Source organism: Geotrypetes seraphini, chromosome 11, assembly GCF_902459505.1.
Source record: "Geotrypetes seraphini chromosome 11, aGeoSer1.1, whole genome shotgun sequence".
NCBI lineage: Eukaryota > Metazoa > Chordata > Amphibia > Gymnophiona > Dermophiidae > Geotrypetes > Geotrypetes seraphini.
Genome location: NC_047094.1, coordinates 132335535 through 132352110, shown reverse-complemented (window position 1 = coordinate 132352110; position 16576 = coordinate 132335535). Strand labels below are relative to the sequence as shown.

The 16576-nt window shown below is 46.5% G+C and overlaps 1 protein-coding gene across 4 annotated transcripts in view; it reads left to right on the top strand.

Annotated features, from left to right (window-relative positions):
• Nucleotides 1-16576, top strand: part of DLGAP4 (DLG associated protein 4) — a 174763-nt gene that overhangs the window by 69693 nt on the left and 88494 nt on the right. The window contains exon 1 of one of the 4 annotated variants that reach the window (XM_033963940.1): nucleotides 14247-14370. The exons of the other annotated variants lie outside the window; for them this stretch is intronic. Coding sequence (XP_033819831.1) covers nucleotides 14346-14370 — 25 coding nt within the window. The 5' untranslated portion in view covers nucleotides 14247-14345. Of the gene's footprint in view, nucleotides 1-14246; nucleotides 14371-16576 lie in introns of those variants that run through there. 4 annotated transcript variants of the gene reach the window in all.

Genomic DNA, 16576 nt, shown 5'->3' with positions numbered 1-16576 from the left:
TCAGTGATAGAAGGGGATTGGTGACTTGAACGGATGACCAGGGCATGGAATGTTGCTCTTCCCCCCCCCCCTTAAAATAAATATCCAAACATAGGTTGATTGGAATCCTGAATACCTCCCCTGAAGGCACCCAGAATGCTTTTGCTTAGCTCTGCAGTCAGTGGCAGCTCCGTAAGCCACACACAATTCAACAGCATACGCAAAGCTGGCAGTGTTTGGGGACCCTCGCCCACCTATGGCTATACCCCTGGACCGAGGATTTGAGAAGGTGGAGAACGGGGTGAGAATCATCTGCATTGCACAGCTTGGTTCCATCACTTCTGCTGGGTGCGGGGGGCTGTCTGGGCAGTGAGGCTGCAAAGGGCTTAAGGAAGATGGGGTGGGCAGAGTTGGGCAAGCTTCTTTGCTATCCATCATCTCCCTTGTTGTGGCTGTGGCAACAGGCCAAGCTGAGCATAGGGTGGCATGTCACACAGGGTATGATTCAAGTTTGGGATGCTTCTGGCGGAGAGCTACGGAGAAGCTGGTTCCTATTTTCTTCTATTAATGACCAAGCTTGCAAAACACCTGCTTCCATAATTAAAAGGAACACCTAGGCCAGGTTTGGTGCCAAGCACAGCATCCAGCCATGTGAGGACCTGGATTCAACTTTGGGGAGGGGTGTCTGCTTTTCCAGTTAGCTGGGGCTGCTGTGAATGTGCCTATTCTCTCTCTGTGACTGCTAGATTGTCATGTCTAGTGGCCAGAACTAGGGTCCTGGTTTGTTGAGCTCTGAAGAATGAGCTGTAGTTTCGGACATGGCCAAAAACTGTTGACTAGTGCTGCCCGATTCAGGGAAAAAAATATTTTGATTCGATTCACCCTGTTAAATCAGTTTTTCTATTCGATTTGCCTCTCCTCCTCCCCATAGTGTGCCGAGGCGATCCGTTGCCCTAAGCCCTTGAATTGCTAAATGTTGTGGCTTGATATGAATTCAGGTTTCAGCTGTTGGGTCCCTCTGCTATCTCTGCATTGCTCATCTCTCCCTCTCCCCATTTTGCCCTCCTCCATCAAGTTCTTCTCCCCTGTCCATCATCTCCTCCAAGTCCATCTATCCCTCCACCCCCCCCCTCCAATCTACCTTTATTTTATTGTAAAATATGTTTCCGATGGCGGTAGCGAATCTAGCGATCCACAGTTCTCCTGCTGCCGCTCCTGGCATCTTCTCTCCACTGCGGCCCGCCTTCAGTGACAACTTGCTTTTTCCACTGGGGCGGCCGCAATGGAGAGAAGATGCCCGGACTAGCGGCAGGGTAGCTCTGTGAGTTGCATTTGCTACTGCTGCTTGTTGCAAAAGTTGCTGCTGACTTAAAAGATAGATGCGGGGGGAGGGGGGGGGAGGAATTAGATAAATGCTGTTGGTGATGGGATCAATTACGGGAAAGAGCCAGCTAGTAAAATATAAAGTCAAAACTTGATTTAGAATAAGAAAAGCCAGGAAGATGTGGGCTCACCTTGCTGCCGATCTGGGCTCACAGGCCCACTCAGGCGTTCCCTTTGCCAAAGTCCTTTCTTCACCCAAAGTGAATCGATTTTGAATTGGGCATCTCTGCTGTTGAGACACAGCAGTTAGGTTGAGTAAAGGTGGAGGTAAAAAAAAACTTGTTTAATTGCCAATGGAGAGTCAAGTTGGTGTAGCCCAATTAAGGTCAGAACAAACAAGATGGAAGCTCAAGAGAAGCAAAAGTCAAAAAAGAAACAAACTTCCTTATAGAAGTCCCTAACACTCACTTTTATGTTGGACTTTATCACCAGCCACAGCAGTATTAGCTAATGCTGTCAGACTGCAATAAAAAAAAAAGCTTAATGGGAGGGGCCTTAAACAGCCTGGGCCAAACAGAGCCTCAGGCCCCTCCCCGAGGGGAAGGCCCACCTTTTTTTGAAGAGGTGGGCCCGCTGGCCGGAGAAAGTAGGCATTCCCTCTGGCCAGCCATCGTAAGTAAGATAAGTGGACAGGGGGTCAGAGGCATGGGGGAGTTGCATGGTGGTGGGAGGGAGTGAGCATCTCTCCTGCTACTTGGGGGGGGGGGTGTCGGGTGGGGGGTTGCTTGACTTCAGTGGCTCAGTTATGTGTTTTGTTCTGCGCGTGTGCCCATCGCTATCGCCAGTGATGGGCACATGCAGATTTAATGAATCTTCACTGCTCTCTGCCAACCTCATTTGCGTGAGCGTTGTTTGGAGAATGACTCATTTTTTTTAAATTTTTTTTTTTAAATAGCTACAATAACGGCTGAGAGAGTGGCCCATCGGTTTTTAACGCAGATTTTTGAGAATCTAGCCCTTTGTTCATCATCCTCTTTCCCCCCTGTACCTATCTTTCCTCTCCATCTTATTTCCCAGCCCTTCTTTCTTTCTTGAGATCATCTTTCCAATCCCAACCATTAAGATCCCTTCCTCTACAATGGCTGGCTGCCTGGTTGATGTTCAGAACTTAATGCTGGGGAGAGGGGAGATATAAACATCTACCATGTTTCTTCAAAAAACACATTAGGGCTTATTTTTGGGAGGGGTGTATTTTTTTTTCATGTACAACAATCCCCTCACCCTTCCTTTCCTCCACCCCAATTCTTCCTCTTTTTTTCTTCCCCCCCCCCCCCTTTACAGCATCCCCTTGTACAGCATCTTTCTATCTCTCCTATCCCCCCTGTGCAGCAGAACCCCTCCGACCCTCCCACCATGAGACTGACATACTCTACCTCCTAGACCGCTGCTGCTTTAGTAGGCCTCGGAGCAGTGGTATGTTATGTCTCACCGGGGTGGGGGTTGTTGAATGGACGAGTCTGATTTTGTTTCGTCGAATTGGGCAGCACTAGTGTCAGGGATGGAGTCGGGGAGTGTCAGGGGACTTTGGGGGGGGTCGATCTTAACTAGGACTTATTTTTGGGGTAGGGCTTATATTAGGAGCATCTTTAAAAATCATGCTGGAGCTTATTTTCAGGATGAGTCTCATTTCTGGGGAAACATGGTATGTGGGGGGAAGGAACTGATGAGGGGAGACCTTACATAGGTTGACCTTATTTCTTCCTCGTAAACCCCCCCCCCCCCACACCCTCAGTTGGCTGTGGAAGCTGTAGACCTTCGCCTCAGGATACAACATCGTTCAGGAAGGCAATAAAAACTCACCTAGTCCTCTAACCTTCTATAAAATAGCTCCGATCTAAATACCACTATCTACACAATAGGATCAACCATGTTGTACCTGGTACATAACAACGCGTGATAATGTGTTATCTTGTGGCATCTCAAAGTTTAGGAGCCATAGACTTCATCTATATTAGTAACCTTGGCAAAGGCAACATCTGCATCACTTAGTTGGTATTCCCCCCCAGGACAGGTTTGAGAATAACTAGCCTATGGTACTGGAGGTGGGTGTTGTCTCTTGCTTCACACTAATGTACCCCTGAAAACAGATGTTCAAGAGCTCTTCTGGCCCTCAAGGGTTTTACATCTCTGGCTAGTGACGTTCACATGCTCCTAAAATCTGTCGTGTATGGTCTTGCTCAGTGTTTCTCAAGCTGGTCCCAAGTACCCGTAGCAAGCCTGTCTTTCAGGATCTTCCTACTGCAGAACTTGTGCCGATCCTGAAAACAAGACTGGCTGCTTGGAGCACAGTAACATTGCTGACTTCTGGGGCAGTCTCTACTATTTTCAACATATTCATAGGGGATCTGACTCAAGGGCTTCAAGGTAAAATAACACTATTCGCCGATGACGCCAAACTATGTAATATAGTAAGTGAATGCAGTTTACAGAATTATATGGCGCAGGACCTGCTTACATTGGAAAGTTGGTCCTCAACCTGGCAGCTAGGCTTCAATGCTAAGAAATGTAAGGTCATGCACCTCGGAAGCGGAAATCCATGCAGGACGTACTTCTTGAACAGAGAAACTTTAACTAGGACTTCAGCAGAACGAGATTTAGGAGTAATCATCAGTGCAGACATGAAAACTGCCAATCAAGTGGAGAAGGCTTCATCTAAAGCAAGGCAGATATTGGGTTGTATCAATAGAAGTTTCGTCAGCCGAAAGCCTGAAGTCATAATGCCGTTGTACAGGGCCATGGTGAGACCTCATCTGGAGTACTGTGTGCAATTCTGGAGGCCACATTACAGTAAAGATGTGCGCAGAATTGAATCGGTTCAACGGACGGCCACCAGGATGATCTCGGGGCTCAAGGGTCTCTCGTACGAAGAGAGACTGAACAAATTGCAGCTCTACACTCTCGAGGAACGTAGGAAGAGGGGAGACATGATCGAAACATTTAAGTACCTCACGGGACGTGTCGAAGTGGAAGATGATATTTTCTTTCTCAAGGGACCCTCGGCCACAAGAGGGCACCCGCTCAAACTCAGGGGCGGAAAATTTCATGGCGACACCAGAAAGTATTTCTTCACAGAGAGAGTGGTTGATCATTGGAACAAGCTTCCAGTGCAGGTGATCGAGGCAGACAGCGTGCCAGACTTTAAGAATAAATGGGATACCCATGTGGGATCCCTACGAGGGTCAAGATAAGGAAATTGGGTCATTAGGGCATAGACAGGGGGTGGGTAAGCAGGGTGGGCAGACTTGATGGGCTGTAGCCCTTTTCTGCCGTCATCTTCTATGTTTCTATATTTGCCAAACCTGGAATGTGAAAGGTATTGACATGGCCTATAGAGGAAGGATAGGAACAAAATGACAAGCTCAGGAGAGGCATTGAATGGTTTGGGTCCGCAACCTGTATATGAAGCCTCTCTGGTTAGGGCTCAATTTGTTTTGCATGTATGCCAAGGTATATTGGGTGCTTTTTTAATCTTTACTGGTAAACCTATTTTTGCTGCAAGCTTTTATTTGACTTTTCTAATTGCAAGAATTTGGTAATAAGTCAGACTGAGCTAAAACGCTCGTAAATCTTAAATTCATGGTATTTACAGAATGAAATAGTTGAGTGGTGCTCATTTTTCTCTCCAAACATCTAGCAGAACACACATTGTTTGGTCCCTTTTGACAACTCGTTTCCCCACAGCTGGTAATGAATGCCCCACAGTAGAACCACCTAAACCATAAATTCACTTAATAAAAATGCTTCCTTGTATTTGCATTTTAATGGAACAACTGGGATGAATAAAAGGCAAACCAAGCTTTCCATGTAATTATAAATTAAAAGAAGACATTAGGAGGCTGTTAATCCTCTACAGTCCCTCTAGGTTGTAAATTCTCTTGCTGTTTAAAACTAGCTAAAGGGAGTTGTGCCGACTTCTGGGTTAGTGGCATTAAGCCAGTCCATACAGGGTTTGTTTGTTTTTTCTGCTTTCATGTACGTTTAATTTTCTCATTTTTACGGCTTCATTATGTGGGGGTTTGAGCTGAAGACCAAAGAGGCAGTAGTCTTCTGAGTTTGGGACACCGTGAATCTTCATTCACCCCACTGTGCGCCCTCGCATGCGCACAATCCCGCTTTTGTTCTCTCCCAAACTAGTCCAGCCCTTGCTTTGGCAGTTCTTAGGTAGAGGGGCTGTTCTGAAGTAGGACCAGTGGATGAGATCCTTGCTCTAGATCAGGGTTGACAGTCCCTCCTCGAGGGCCGCAATCCAGTCGGGTTTTCAGGATTTCCCCAATGAATATGCATGAGATCTATTTGCATGCACTGCTTTCATGGTATGCTAATAGATCTCATGCATATTCATTGGGGAAATCCTGAAAACCCGACTGGATTCCAGCCCTCAAGGACCGGAGTTGCCCACCCCTGGTATATACCCTAGTACAGGAATGTCAAAGTCCCTCCTCGAGGGCCGCAATCCAGTCGGGTTTTCAGGATTTCCCCAATGACTATGCATGAGATCTATTTGCATGCACTGCTTTCATTCTATGCTAATAGATCTCATGCATATTCATTGGGGAAATCCTGAAAACCCGACTGGATTGTGGCCTTCGAGGAGGGACTTTGACACCCCTGCTCTAGATTCTGGTAATGAACGAAGTATGGCCACTGTTCTGAAGTAGGACCAGTGGATGAGATCCTTGCTCTAGATCAGGGTTGACAGTCCCTCCTCGAGGGCCGCAATCCAGTCGGGTTTTCAGGATTTCCCCAATGAATATGCGTGAGATCTATTTGCATGCACTGCTTTCGTTGTATGCTAATAGATCTCATGCATATTTACTGGGGGAATCCCGAAAACCCGACTGGATTCCAGCCCTCGAGGACCGGAGTTGCCCACCCTTGATCTAAAGCAGGGGTAGGTAACTCCGGTCCTCGAGAGCCATATTCCAGTCGGGTTTTCAGGATTTCCCCAATGAAAATGCATGAGATCTATTTGTATGCACCGCTTTCATTGTATGCTAATAGATCTCATGCATATTCATTGGGGAAATCCTGAAAACCCGACTGGAATACGGCTCTCGAGGACCGGAGTTGCCCACCCTTGATCTAAACACTTGACTCGTTATTCACCTAAGACAGGGGTGTCAAAGTCCCTCCTGGAGGGCCGCAATCCAGTGGGGTTTTCAGGATTTCCCCAATGAATATGCATGAGATCTATTTGCATGCACTGCTTTCATTCTATGCTAATAGATCTCATGCATATTCATTGGGGAAATCCTGAAAACCCGACTGGATTGCGGCCCTCGAGGAGGGACTTTGACACCCCTGCTCTAGATTCTGGTAATGAACGAAGTATGGCCACTAGGGGGTGGTTCTTAAACCATGGTCAGAGCAGCACATTTCTCTGCAGGATCCCATGAGCAAGGTACAGATTTAGTCCCAGGAATCCAACCCAGATTCACGGTACTTTGTCTGAACTCTCAGAATGGATATTTTTTGGTGAGACTCTTTGGGTTTATTTTTTTTTTTCCTGATTTTGTATTCTGTACCACAAAAACCCATTTTTCTTCTATTCTATCAACAAATGATGCCTTCAGCAAATTTATTTAATTCATTTTCAATCCCGTTGTCTGCAAAGAGCTTAGAATGGGTTACAGGTTAAACGATTTGCACTGGATTTACCATAATCTCAGTGCAAGTTATTCTAACTTAATACAAACTCCCCCCCCCCCCAATATCTGATTCACAGGGGTCACTCACAGATTTAAATTAATTTTTGCGGTGCTCTGCTGTATTTTAAAAAGGAAACCCTCTTCATGTCTTCAGAATGAGACTGACATTGTAGAGTCCTACTCAGAAACTGACTCCACATGCAATGAGAGAGAAGTTGGGTTGGCTTTTGTCCCATTACTGGTCATTGGGTATCTGTCCTGTGTCTGAGGGAACTACATAAGACTCCTTTGGAGACTACCAAAGTTCCTAAGGAACTGTATCTCTGCCAGCTAAGTTAATCCAGGAGATAGCTAGGTTTTTACTTGGGGAGATAAAAGGAAGGATCTGGAGCAAGCAGCCTGCAAGGCAAGAATTCCAAAAGTACCACAAACCAGGACTTGAGGGTCCTGCAGGAGTTTTCCCTTTCTTAGCTTGAGGCAAGTGGGACTAATCAGGTGCATGCTGGCTCTGTATGAGAGATGGCTCCATGGGACATTGAGGATCATGCACAAAAGGCACTGTGCGTTTAACTGGTTTAGTGATAAAATATTGCATATATCGATGCCCAAAGCATCAAATCACAATCTCTTCAGTGGTTTGTAGCAGCCTCCAATAATTGTATGTAAATATATTACAACAAGCTCTTCAGTATTAAAATGAGCACTCCAATTGATGCTCACATGATGCACAAAATGAAGCACCGGTTTTAACGTTCCAAAATCTTCGGGTCTGGAGGTATCTATAGTGTTAGTGCTAAAAGCAGGTTTGTTTTGTTTTTTTAATGGGCATAGAGATGACGTACATCTGTGCCCATTGAAAACAAAAAAATAAAACACTCTTCCTGCCCCGAACAGCTGAGCAGAAGGCTGCTTCAGGGCTTCCCCTGCCGGCTTTGCGCATGTGTTGGTTGCTTTCTCCAACAACTGATCGGATGGGATTATGGCGGAACTCCAAGAAACTTACTGTACTTTTTTTTTTTTTTTTTTTTTTTTAATTTTTTTTTTTTTTTTAATATCCCTGGTGTACCAGGCAGGAGCAATGTTTCCTTGCTCCTGCCCGGCACTGAGCCGCTTGCTGAATGGTTGCCCTGAGTTCTTGCTGGATGCATGAGAACATGCATCCGGGCCTGAGTGATTGTTTTATGCATGACCCTACTTTTCAGTACCTACTGCAAATGATGTGCCACATTTTCTCACTGCTGCCCCTGCTCCTAAGTCTAAAAAAAAAAAAAGCTTGGAAAGAAGCTTTTTAAGTATTCCTAGTTTTACTTTCTCTAGATGAGAAACGTTCTTTCCAGATGAGGTACCTTTTTATTTTTATTTAAGTCACTGTTGAGCATTCTTTCAGTGAGACTAAAGAGCATTAACAGTGGGTACTAAGGAGGGGTTTAATTAAAACTGTTCTGTTAAGTCTCTCTCACCTTATTGCCTGGAGGAGCTGGGGGAACTTGGCCAGAGGACCTGAAGAACAGGGCCAAAAAGGCCTGCTAGACTTTCTCCTGGGCTTTGCTTATTTTGATATTTTCTCTAATCTTTCCCTGTACACTTCTTCCTCCGTATTCGCGGTTTCGATTATTCACGTTTTTTAGCTTGCTGGCTCCTCCCCTCAAAATTACATCAGCTTGCATAGAGAAATCGCCGATTCCAAGCATTTAGAGAGAAGATCACCGATTCCCAGTACTTTCTTCACCGACTTTTGCCTTTCCTTCAGGAACAGGCCAGGTCTCCCACCATGTTCACGGTTTCACTATATTCACGATGGTTTTTAATAGAAACAGCGAATAACATATGAAAGTTACTCACGGTATTTTTTGTATTTGCAGTTCTTTTTTTTTTTTTTTTTTATTTATAAATTTAATGATTTACAATATCAAAAGATATCAAGGATAAAGGTTTCTTACACCAAGTTTTTGACAATATTTATACAACACAAACATTCCTTTTCAAGCCCACAAATAGTGGGGAGACATGCAACTTTCCAACTAACAAAAATAAGGAAAACAAAGAATTGGTTCTTGATTCATAATGAATCTAAACCATTCAATACTATTGGGAATCTTACATCCACCAATTTCTCAGTAATGAATCATTAAAACAATAGGAAAAGGAAAAATCATTTCTGTTCTCGAGCTATTAGAAATTGTTGCAATTGAATACATATTCAATGTCTTGTGATTTAACAAGACATTTGCATGGAAATTTTAGATAAAAAGATGCCTCAAGAGCTAAGACTCTTGTTCTTAATTTCAAAAATTTTCCTTCTTAGTTGTGTAGCTCTTGAGATATCAGGAAAAATTCTAACCAAGTCTCCACAAAATTTTGTCAACCTATTTTTAAAGTAAAGTTTCATTATTAGCATTTTATCTATCTCACTCATGCATGTTATCACCATAGTGGACCTACTCTGAATAACATCCTGAGTATCTCCCAAAAACTCTTTGTCAGGTTTATTTCACTTGTTACCAGATGTATTTGCAGTTCTGTTAGGCCTCTATCACAGCGAATACGGAGGGAGAAGTGTAGCTACTTATTTTGGGGACATATCAAAGAAGTGTTTGTTTGCAGCATATTTTATTCTCATTATAGCAGGTCTATCCTTTCAGGGATGTCCGGGGGAGAGGTCACCTCTCCTGCATACCATATCCCTTCAATTTTTTTGTTTCCTTCCCCCAAATTCTTATGCACCCCTCTAGGAATACCTTTACCTTCTCCCTGGACAGGGATCTTACAGCCACACAAGAAGGTGACGTCCCCGTGACGGAGCCGACCCGGCAGTCTAAAAGCTGCAAAGCTAAAGAGCTTTGCGCATGTGCCAGCCCTCCCGCCCGAAAGTATCCCACCTGGCCCCTATATAAGCACACCCCCAACCGACATGAACAGTTTTAAAAGTTTCCACGATCTATCCGACTCGGTAGTCTTTAACGGTGTCAACCCGTTTCCTTATCGCTTCAACTTTTATTACCAACATTTCTTTTCTACACGATTTTGATTTAGCAGCGCTCTGGTTTAGCATGCCTGAAAAAGCCAAACCTGGTTTTAAACGCTGCTCCACGTGCGACCTCAAGATGTCGGCGACTGACCCGCACACCTCCTGTATCCGTTGCCTGGGTCCCCTCCACCGGACGTCTTCCTGCGCTCACTGCGCTAAATTAAACAAGCGCTCGCTCAAAATTCGAGCGCTTAAACTAAAGGAATTTGAGCTCCCGAACGCGGCCTCCGCTCTCTCCTCCGCCTGCCAGCAAGGAGCATCGGAGCCGCAGGGACCGCCTCCCAAGGTGCCGAAGCTGGTGCTTCGCAAACCAGCTCAGGCACCAGCGTCTCCTGCGTGTGGCACGTCGGGGCCGATGACGTCACACGCAGGGACGCTGCCTATTGGCTCCCTTGCTCCTCCGCTGCCTATTGGCTCAGTGACTGCTTCCACTGGCCAATCCCGGCAGGATCGCTCTCTCTCGGTCCCGCCCTCGGCACCGACTGACTCCAGCCGTCGGCACCGTGCTCCTTCGCATACACAGCCTGCAGCCCAGCGTTCTGCCTCCCCAGACCGACATCTGCACTCTGCTTCAGCCAGCCCACCCAGGAAACTGAAGAGGAAAGCTAAACATCTTATTTCCTCCAGTTCCTCCTCCTCCTCGGGCTCTCCTCCTACACTGCTGCTGCTGCTCCATCCCAGGATCCTCCCCAGCTCTCTCACCAGTCTCAGCCTCTGATGCAGCCTGCACTTTTTCAACTTTTCCAGCAGTTCCAGCTCTTTCAGCAACAACAACTGCTTTCTGCATCTCCTCCGCTCCTCTCTGCTCAGCCTATTGAACAGGGCACTCAGCTTACATCCGCACCTCATCTGGTCCAGCATGATGCCCATCTCTCCGACTCTGTCTCCACTACCTCTTCTATGGCGGCGGAGCTGGAATCCTACTATGCTTCCTTCTCGCGCTCTCCCTCGCCTGATCTACAGATGGATCCCCTGCTCTCTTCTCTGGCTCATGAGGATACTCCATCTGAGCGGGATAGGGCATCACCCCCGGAAGACACCTCCTACCCACGCTTCCTGTCCAAGATGGCGTCTTCTTTACAATTGACCACCACGGCCCAGCCGGACCCCCGGGAACAGAGGCTTCAGGTGCTTAAGTATCTTCATAATCCAAAAGAAGTGGTCTCTTTGCTCCCTTCATGCTACTCTGGCTGATTCTCAGAAAGCAATCTGGAACACCCCCTACTCGTCCCAGGTCACGAAACGCAGTTTGGAACATAAATACAAGGTTCAGGATGTAGCGAGGTTTGGCAAAACTCAACTCCCTCACCAATCCCTGGTTGTCCGCTCTGCCTTGCGGAAATTCAAGTCCTCCAAGGACTTCGCATCTACTCCACCAGTCCGCGAGATGCGCATCATGGACTCCATGGGTAAACGAGCATACCAAAATTCCATGCTGTCTGGGCGAATTGCCATCCATCAGTTCTTCTACACCCAATACCTCTATTCCAACATGGAGGATATGAGAAAACTGGTCGAGACCTTGCCGGTGCCTAAGCAGGAGGCTTTTAATGCCGTACTCTCCAACTTCGAAGAATGCTCCAAGAACCTTATCCGGGCGACTGACGATGCCTTTGATACCGCCATGAGGGGAGCGGCTACAGGTATTTCCACCCGCAGACTGGCATGGTTGCAATGCTCTAAACATCCATGCAAAGGTGGCAGATGCTCCTTGTCTCGGAGACAGCTTGTTTGGAGACAAGGTTAAGGATCTTATTGAGGGGCTTAAAGAGGATTGCACCACACTGGATGCTCTGGAGGAGGATACCGCACATCACTCAAAACAGCCCTTTAAGAAGCAGCTACCTTCTCAACGGCAGTTCCAGACCAGGAAGTCGTTTTCTTCTGCCAGACAGTTTGATCCATATCCGCAGAAGCAGTTTCGGCCCTATCAGCAGCAATCCTCCAACAGAGCCCCCAGAGACCATCGCTCTCCTAAACCCGCTCAACCTGCGGGCCAGAAGCCCCAACCCTCTTTTTGACAACCCTCCCCTTCCCGCTGTCCCGGTGGGAGGTCGGTTGAGGTTTTTTCTCCAGACCTGGCGGGATATAACCACAGACACCTGGGTCTTGCGCATCATTCAACATGGATACCGCCTTCGCTTCCTGGCTCCTCCTCCTTGGTGCCCCCCATCCCACCAATCCCTCCAACCATCTCACCTGCTTCCTTTGCAACAGGAGTTGTCTGGACTGTGCCAGAGCTCTCCGCATCTATTTGGACAGAACTGCGACTCCTCAGCGCCCGTCTCAGTTGTTCCTCTCCATCCGTCCATCTTCCTCTCCTAGACCAGTTTCGAAGTTGACATTGTCCTCTTGGATTACCCAGCTCATTGCGTACTGTTACGCCTCCAGTCCTGCTCTTCAGGAGATCCCTCCGCATGTCACGGCTCATGACCTCCGAGCTATGGATACCACCTGGGCTAACCTTCGCCTTGCTCCTCTCCAAGAGATCTGTCGGGCGGCCACCTGGTCCAGGATTCATACCTTTGCCAAACACTACTGCCTTGATGTGGAATCCGGCGCAGAGGCATCACTGGGTTCTACGGTCCTGCAAGCGGCATTGTGAGGCGTCAACATCTCTCCTCCTCTACGTCTCAGGTAACAGATCTTTATTATTATTATTATAATAGCATATGGTTATTCTGTTACCTTCAGCTCGGGAGGCACCTTCTTGTGTGGTTGTAAGATCCCTGTCCAGGGAGAAATAGAAGTTGCTTACCTGTAACGGTAGTTCTCCTTGGACAGATGATCTTACAGCCACACAATCCCGCCCAGCCTCCCCTATTGTTGCCGCCAGCTTTATACCGAACTGTTCATGTCGGTTGGGGGTGTGCTTATATAGGGGCCAGGTGGGATACTTTCGGGCGGGAGGGCTGGCACATGCGCAAAGCTCTTTAGCTTTGCAGCTTTTAGACTGCCGGGTCGGCTCCGTCACGGGGACGTCACCTTCTTGTGTGGCTGTAAGATCATCTGTCCAAGGAGAACTACCGTTACAGGTAAGCAACTTCTATTTCTTTAAAAGGTAGGAACAATATGGAGCCTTGACTGTGTTTTCAGAGTGAGCACTTTGCAGAATGGTAAGTTAGGTGTAAAATCCAGCTCGGCTGCTTTGCTATTGACCTTATTTTAGCTGTTTTGGCTGTCTCTTTCGGTGTCGGGACAAAAACGTGCCAGGACAAAGGCGCGAGCAGACAATTGAGTGCAGCGCGGAGGAGTGCGCCAAAGAAAATTACTGTTTTTAAGGCTCTGACGGGGGGCGTTGTGGGGGGTTTGGGGGGGGTTGTAACCCCCCACATTTTACTGAAAACTTCACTTTTTCCCTGTTTTTAGGGAAAAAGTTAAGTTTACAGTAAAATGTGGGGGTTACAACCCCCCCAACGCCGGCGCGATTTGTATTAAGTAAACCGGGGGTGCTCCCCCAACAAAAACCCCCCTCGGAGCCCCTAAAAACAGTAATTTTCTTCGGCGTGTGCCTCCGTCTCGCGCTCAGTTGTCTGCGCATGCCTTTGTCTTCCGTGTTGTTGTCTATGAACCGTCTCTTTCTGGAATTGAGTACTTGATAAGTTTTTGGGCATCAGCCTAGGTCAGGGCTGCCCAAGTCCGGTCCTCGAGATCTACTGGCAGGCCAGGTTTTCAGGATATCCACAATGAATATGCATGAGCTACACTGTCTTCTTTGTATGCAAATCTCTCTCATGCATATTCATTGTGGATATCCTGAAAACCTGGCCTGCCAGAAGATCTCGAGGACCGGACTTGGGGCAGCCCTGCCCTACGTACGATGTGGAAAAGATCGGTCAGTGCCTTTCTGTACTTTTCTAGAATTGTTTTGGGGCATGAAAAGTTATTAAAAATGATTTAAAAAAAAAAAAAAAGCTCTCTTCTGCGCAGAAGCAGCACCAGTGGCGCGAGCGCTCGAAAGCGCCTTAAGTAGCGCGCTGTAGCTTTGCCAGACGGCGCGAGAGCCCGGATATCCCGTGGGACCCGGAAGTTACTCCCTCTTCTCCTGGCCGCGTGCGCAAAGCCGAGCCCGGGCCCTTTAAACACGTGACGACAGGGTGGGGGGCGGGGCTAGCGCGTCTTCATTCAGAGGACGCGGGGCTTCTCGCGCTCTCTCTCTCCTGGTTGCAGGTCGGGCTCCTGTTAGAGCAGGTAAGCGGTTGGGCTTCCTCGCGCCCGGGGCGCGAGACAAATGCAAGCGAAGGCGATACCTCCTTGTATTGGGCCGCCTCAGATGCATTTATGAAGCCCCTGCAGAAATCAGCCATATGTTGGCGTTGGTCAGCATTTCAGGTAGTCCAGGAAAACGTCTTTTTAAGTCTTTGATTTATGTCTCTCTCTTTACCTGCCCTTTTTACTTTGCATTGCTTCTAACAGCTGTCCTGCTAAGTGGTATTGCAAAAGTTTCAGGGGCTTTGTGCCCCTTGATGGCTGGGGCTGCTTCATTTGACATATGTGTCTGATAACCTGTCGAAAAGCTGGTTACTGATAGTAAATAGTAGTGAGGCCCAAGATTAAAGGCAGCTAAACTGGTGGTTTGCTTTGTTTTTTATATGCCAAACCTGGCTTATCTGAAAACCGACTGGCAAGGGGGGGGGGGGGTACTCCCAAGAGTGACCTGGGATACACTGTTTCTTGCAACACACCCAGCCTGTCAAATTTTCAGGATATGCACAATGAATATGCAAGAGTTAGATTTGTAAGTGCGGCCCCCCTTGGTATGCAGATCTGCCTCTTGCATATTTGTGGGTCTCCTGAAAAGCTAACTGGGTGTGCCCCGAGGACTCGGTTGAGACTCATTGCTCTAGGGGCAGCAGAGCTTCTGTTTGTTTGCTTGTTTTGCTTAGTATCTATCTATTGGCATTATTAACCACATTTTCACGAAGAGACTCGCCCAAAGCGGTTTACAATGCATCGAAGAGTATTCAGGTACTCTTAAAGTAATTTTTCCTGTCTGTCCTGGCAGCCTCGCAATCTAGCTTATGAGGGGGTGCTGAAAAGTTCTCAGCCCAACCAAGAAGAGACTGGTGTGGAGATGGTTCAGTCAATTGATCTGAAACAAGGTCAAAACATAGAATTTTTTGTTTCTGCAAATTGGCACTTAACAAAAGCTTTTCAGCTACAATGGCAAAATGCCACTCAGAATTTAGGACGTTGGTTGTGCTGAGAACTTTTCTGCACCCCCTTGTATTAAATTTTCTAGTTGCTAGATATACCGGTATTTTGATAACTTTTTTTTTTTTTTTTAATGGTTTAAAAGACACTTTTTCTAAGCTATGCATCTTGAAGATAATCCACATTCATATTATGGTGCATGATGAGCTAAGTCCACATGTGAAAAAGTCCCCACTTGCAAAAATTCAATGATTGTTGTAGTTGTCCGGTTTGCCACATTTGGATACGTAGGTACATATCCAAATGTGGCAAAACCCAAACAACTGCAAGAATCATGGCGCCAGCCACAGAAGCCTAAGAGAACAAAAATTCAGTACTTCACTCTTAGACTCTAGTTGTTGTTTTTACCCTCATGGTGTCCTACTTCCTGCAGATGCCTCTTTCAAACTTAAAAATGGGAATACCCCCCCCCCCCACCAAAAAAAAAAAAAAAAATTTTTGCTAAGGCACGTGTGTTTATTTGCATGGGTATTTTAATGCTATCTGAAAGTAAAGTTGTTGTTTTTTTCATCTCCCTTGCAAAAAAAAATATTGTGTTTCCAAACTGATTGCCTGAAGTATTCCCTTTCACCTCTCCTTAGAGCAGGGTTGTTAACCTTTTTTGGTTCCTGTACCCCTTGCAACCCCTTCCAAAACCATGTGTACACTAGTGACTGCCAACAGCTACATACGTCGCTACAATTACAGTAGTAGTAATAAATAACTTTATTTTTGTATACCGCAGTACCACAACAGTTAAGAGCGGTTTACAGAGGAAGAGACTGTACACAGACAGCAATGTTACAGAAAAGACTTTCAGGTTACCTTAGCAAGTCAAGAGTAGTCGGGTATATCCATAGGCATATCAGAGATACAAGGCAGGAAGGTAGTCGGAGAAATTTATCAGAGATAGGTTTTGATTGATTTTCCTAAAGGTTTGGTAGGAGGGTGCATTTGAAATGAGGGTGGTTAGACATTTATTCCATTTGCCTGCTTGGAATGACAGATCTACACTTTTAACTGCTAATAACTGTCTAGAAATTTTCAATAAATTGCCTCTGACTTCAAGGCCCTTCTCTGTGCCGCAGTTTGACCTCCTGAGATACCCCTTAGGGGTGTGGTCATGACTAGTAAAGCTCAGTCATTGGTACACAACCTAGCTAGTCAGGTTTGCAGGATATGGAGAATATGCTGTATGTTAGAGAAGTTTGCAGACGCTCCTAGGTGAACAATTGTTACCTTTTATAAAAAGAAGGGTTAGGACTTCTCTGCTGTAAAGCTGAAAATGGTACATTATGCTGTTTCATGAAAGTGCTTTAATGTTCACGAGCAGGTTTTAAAGACA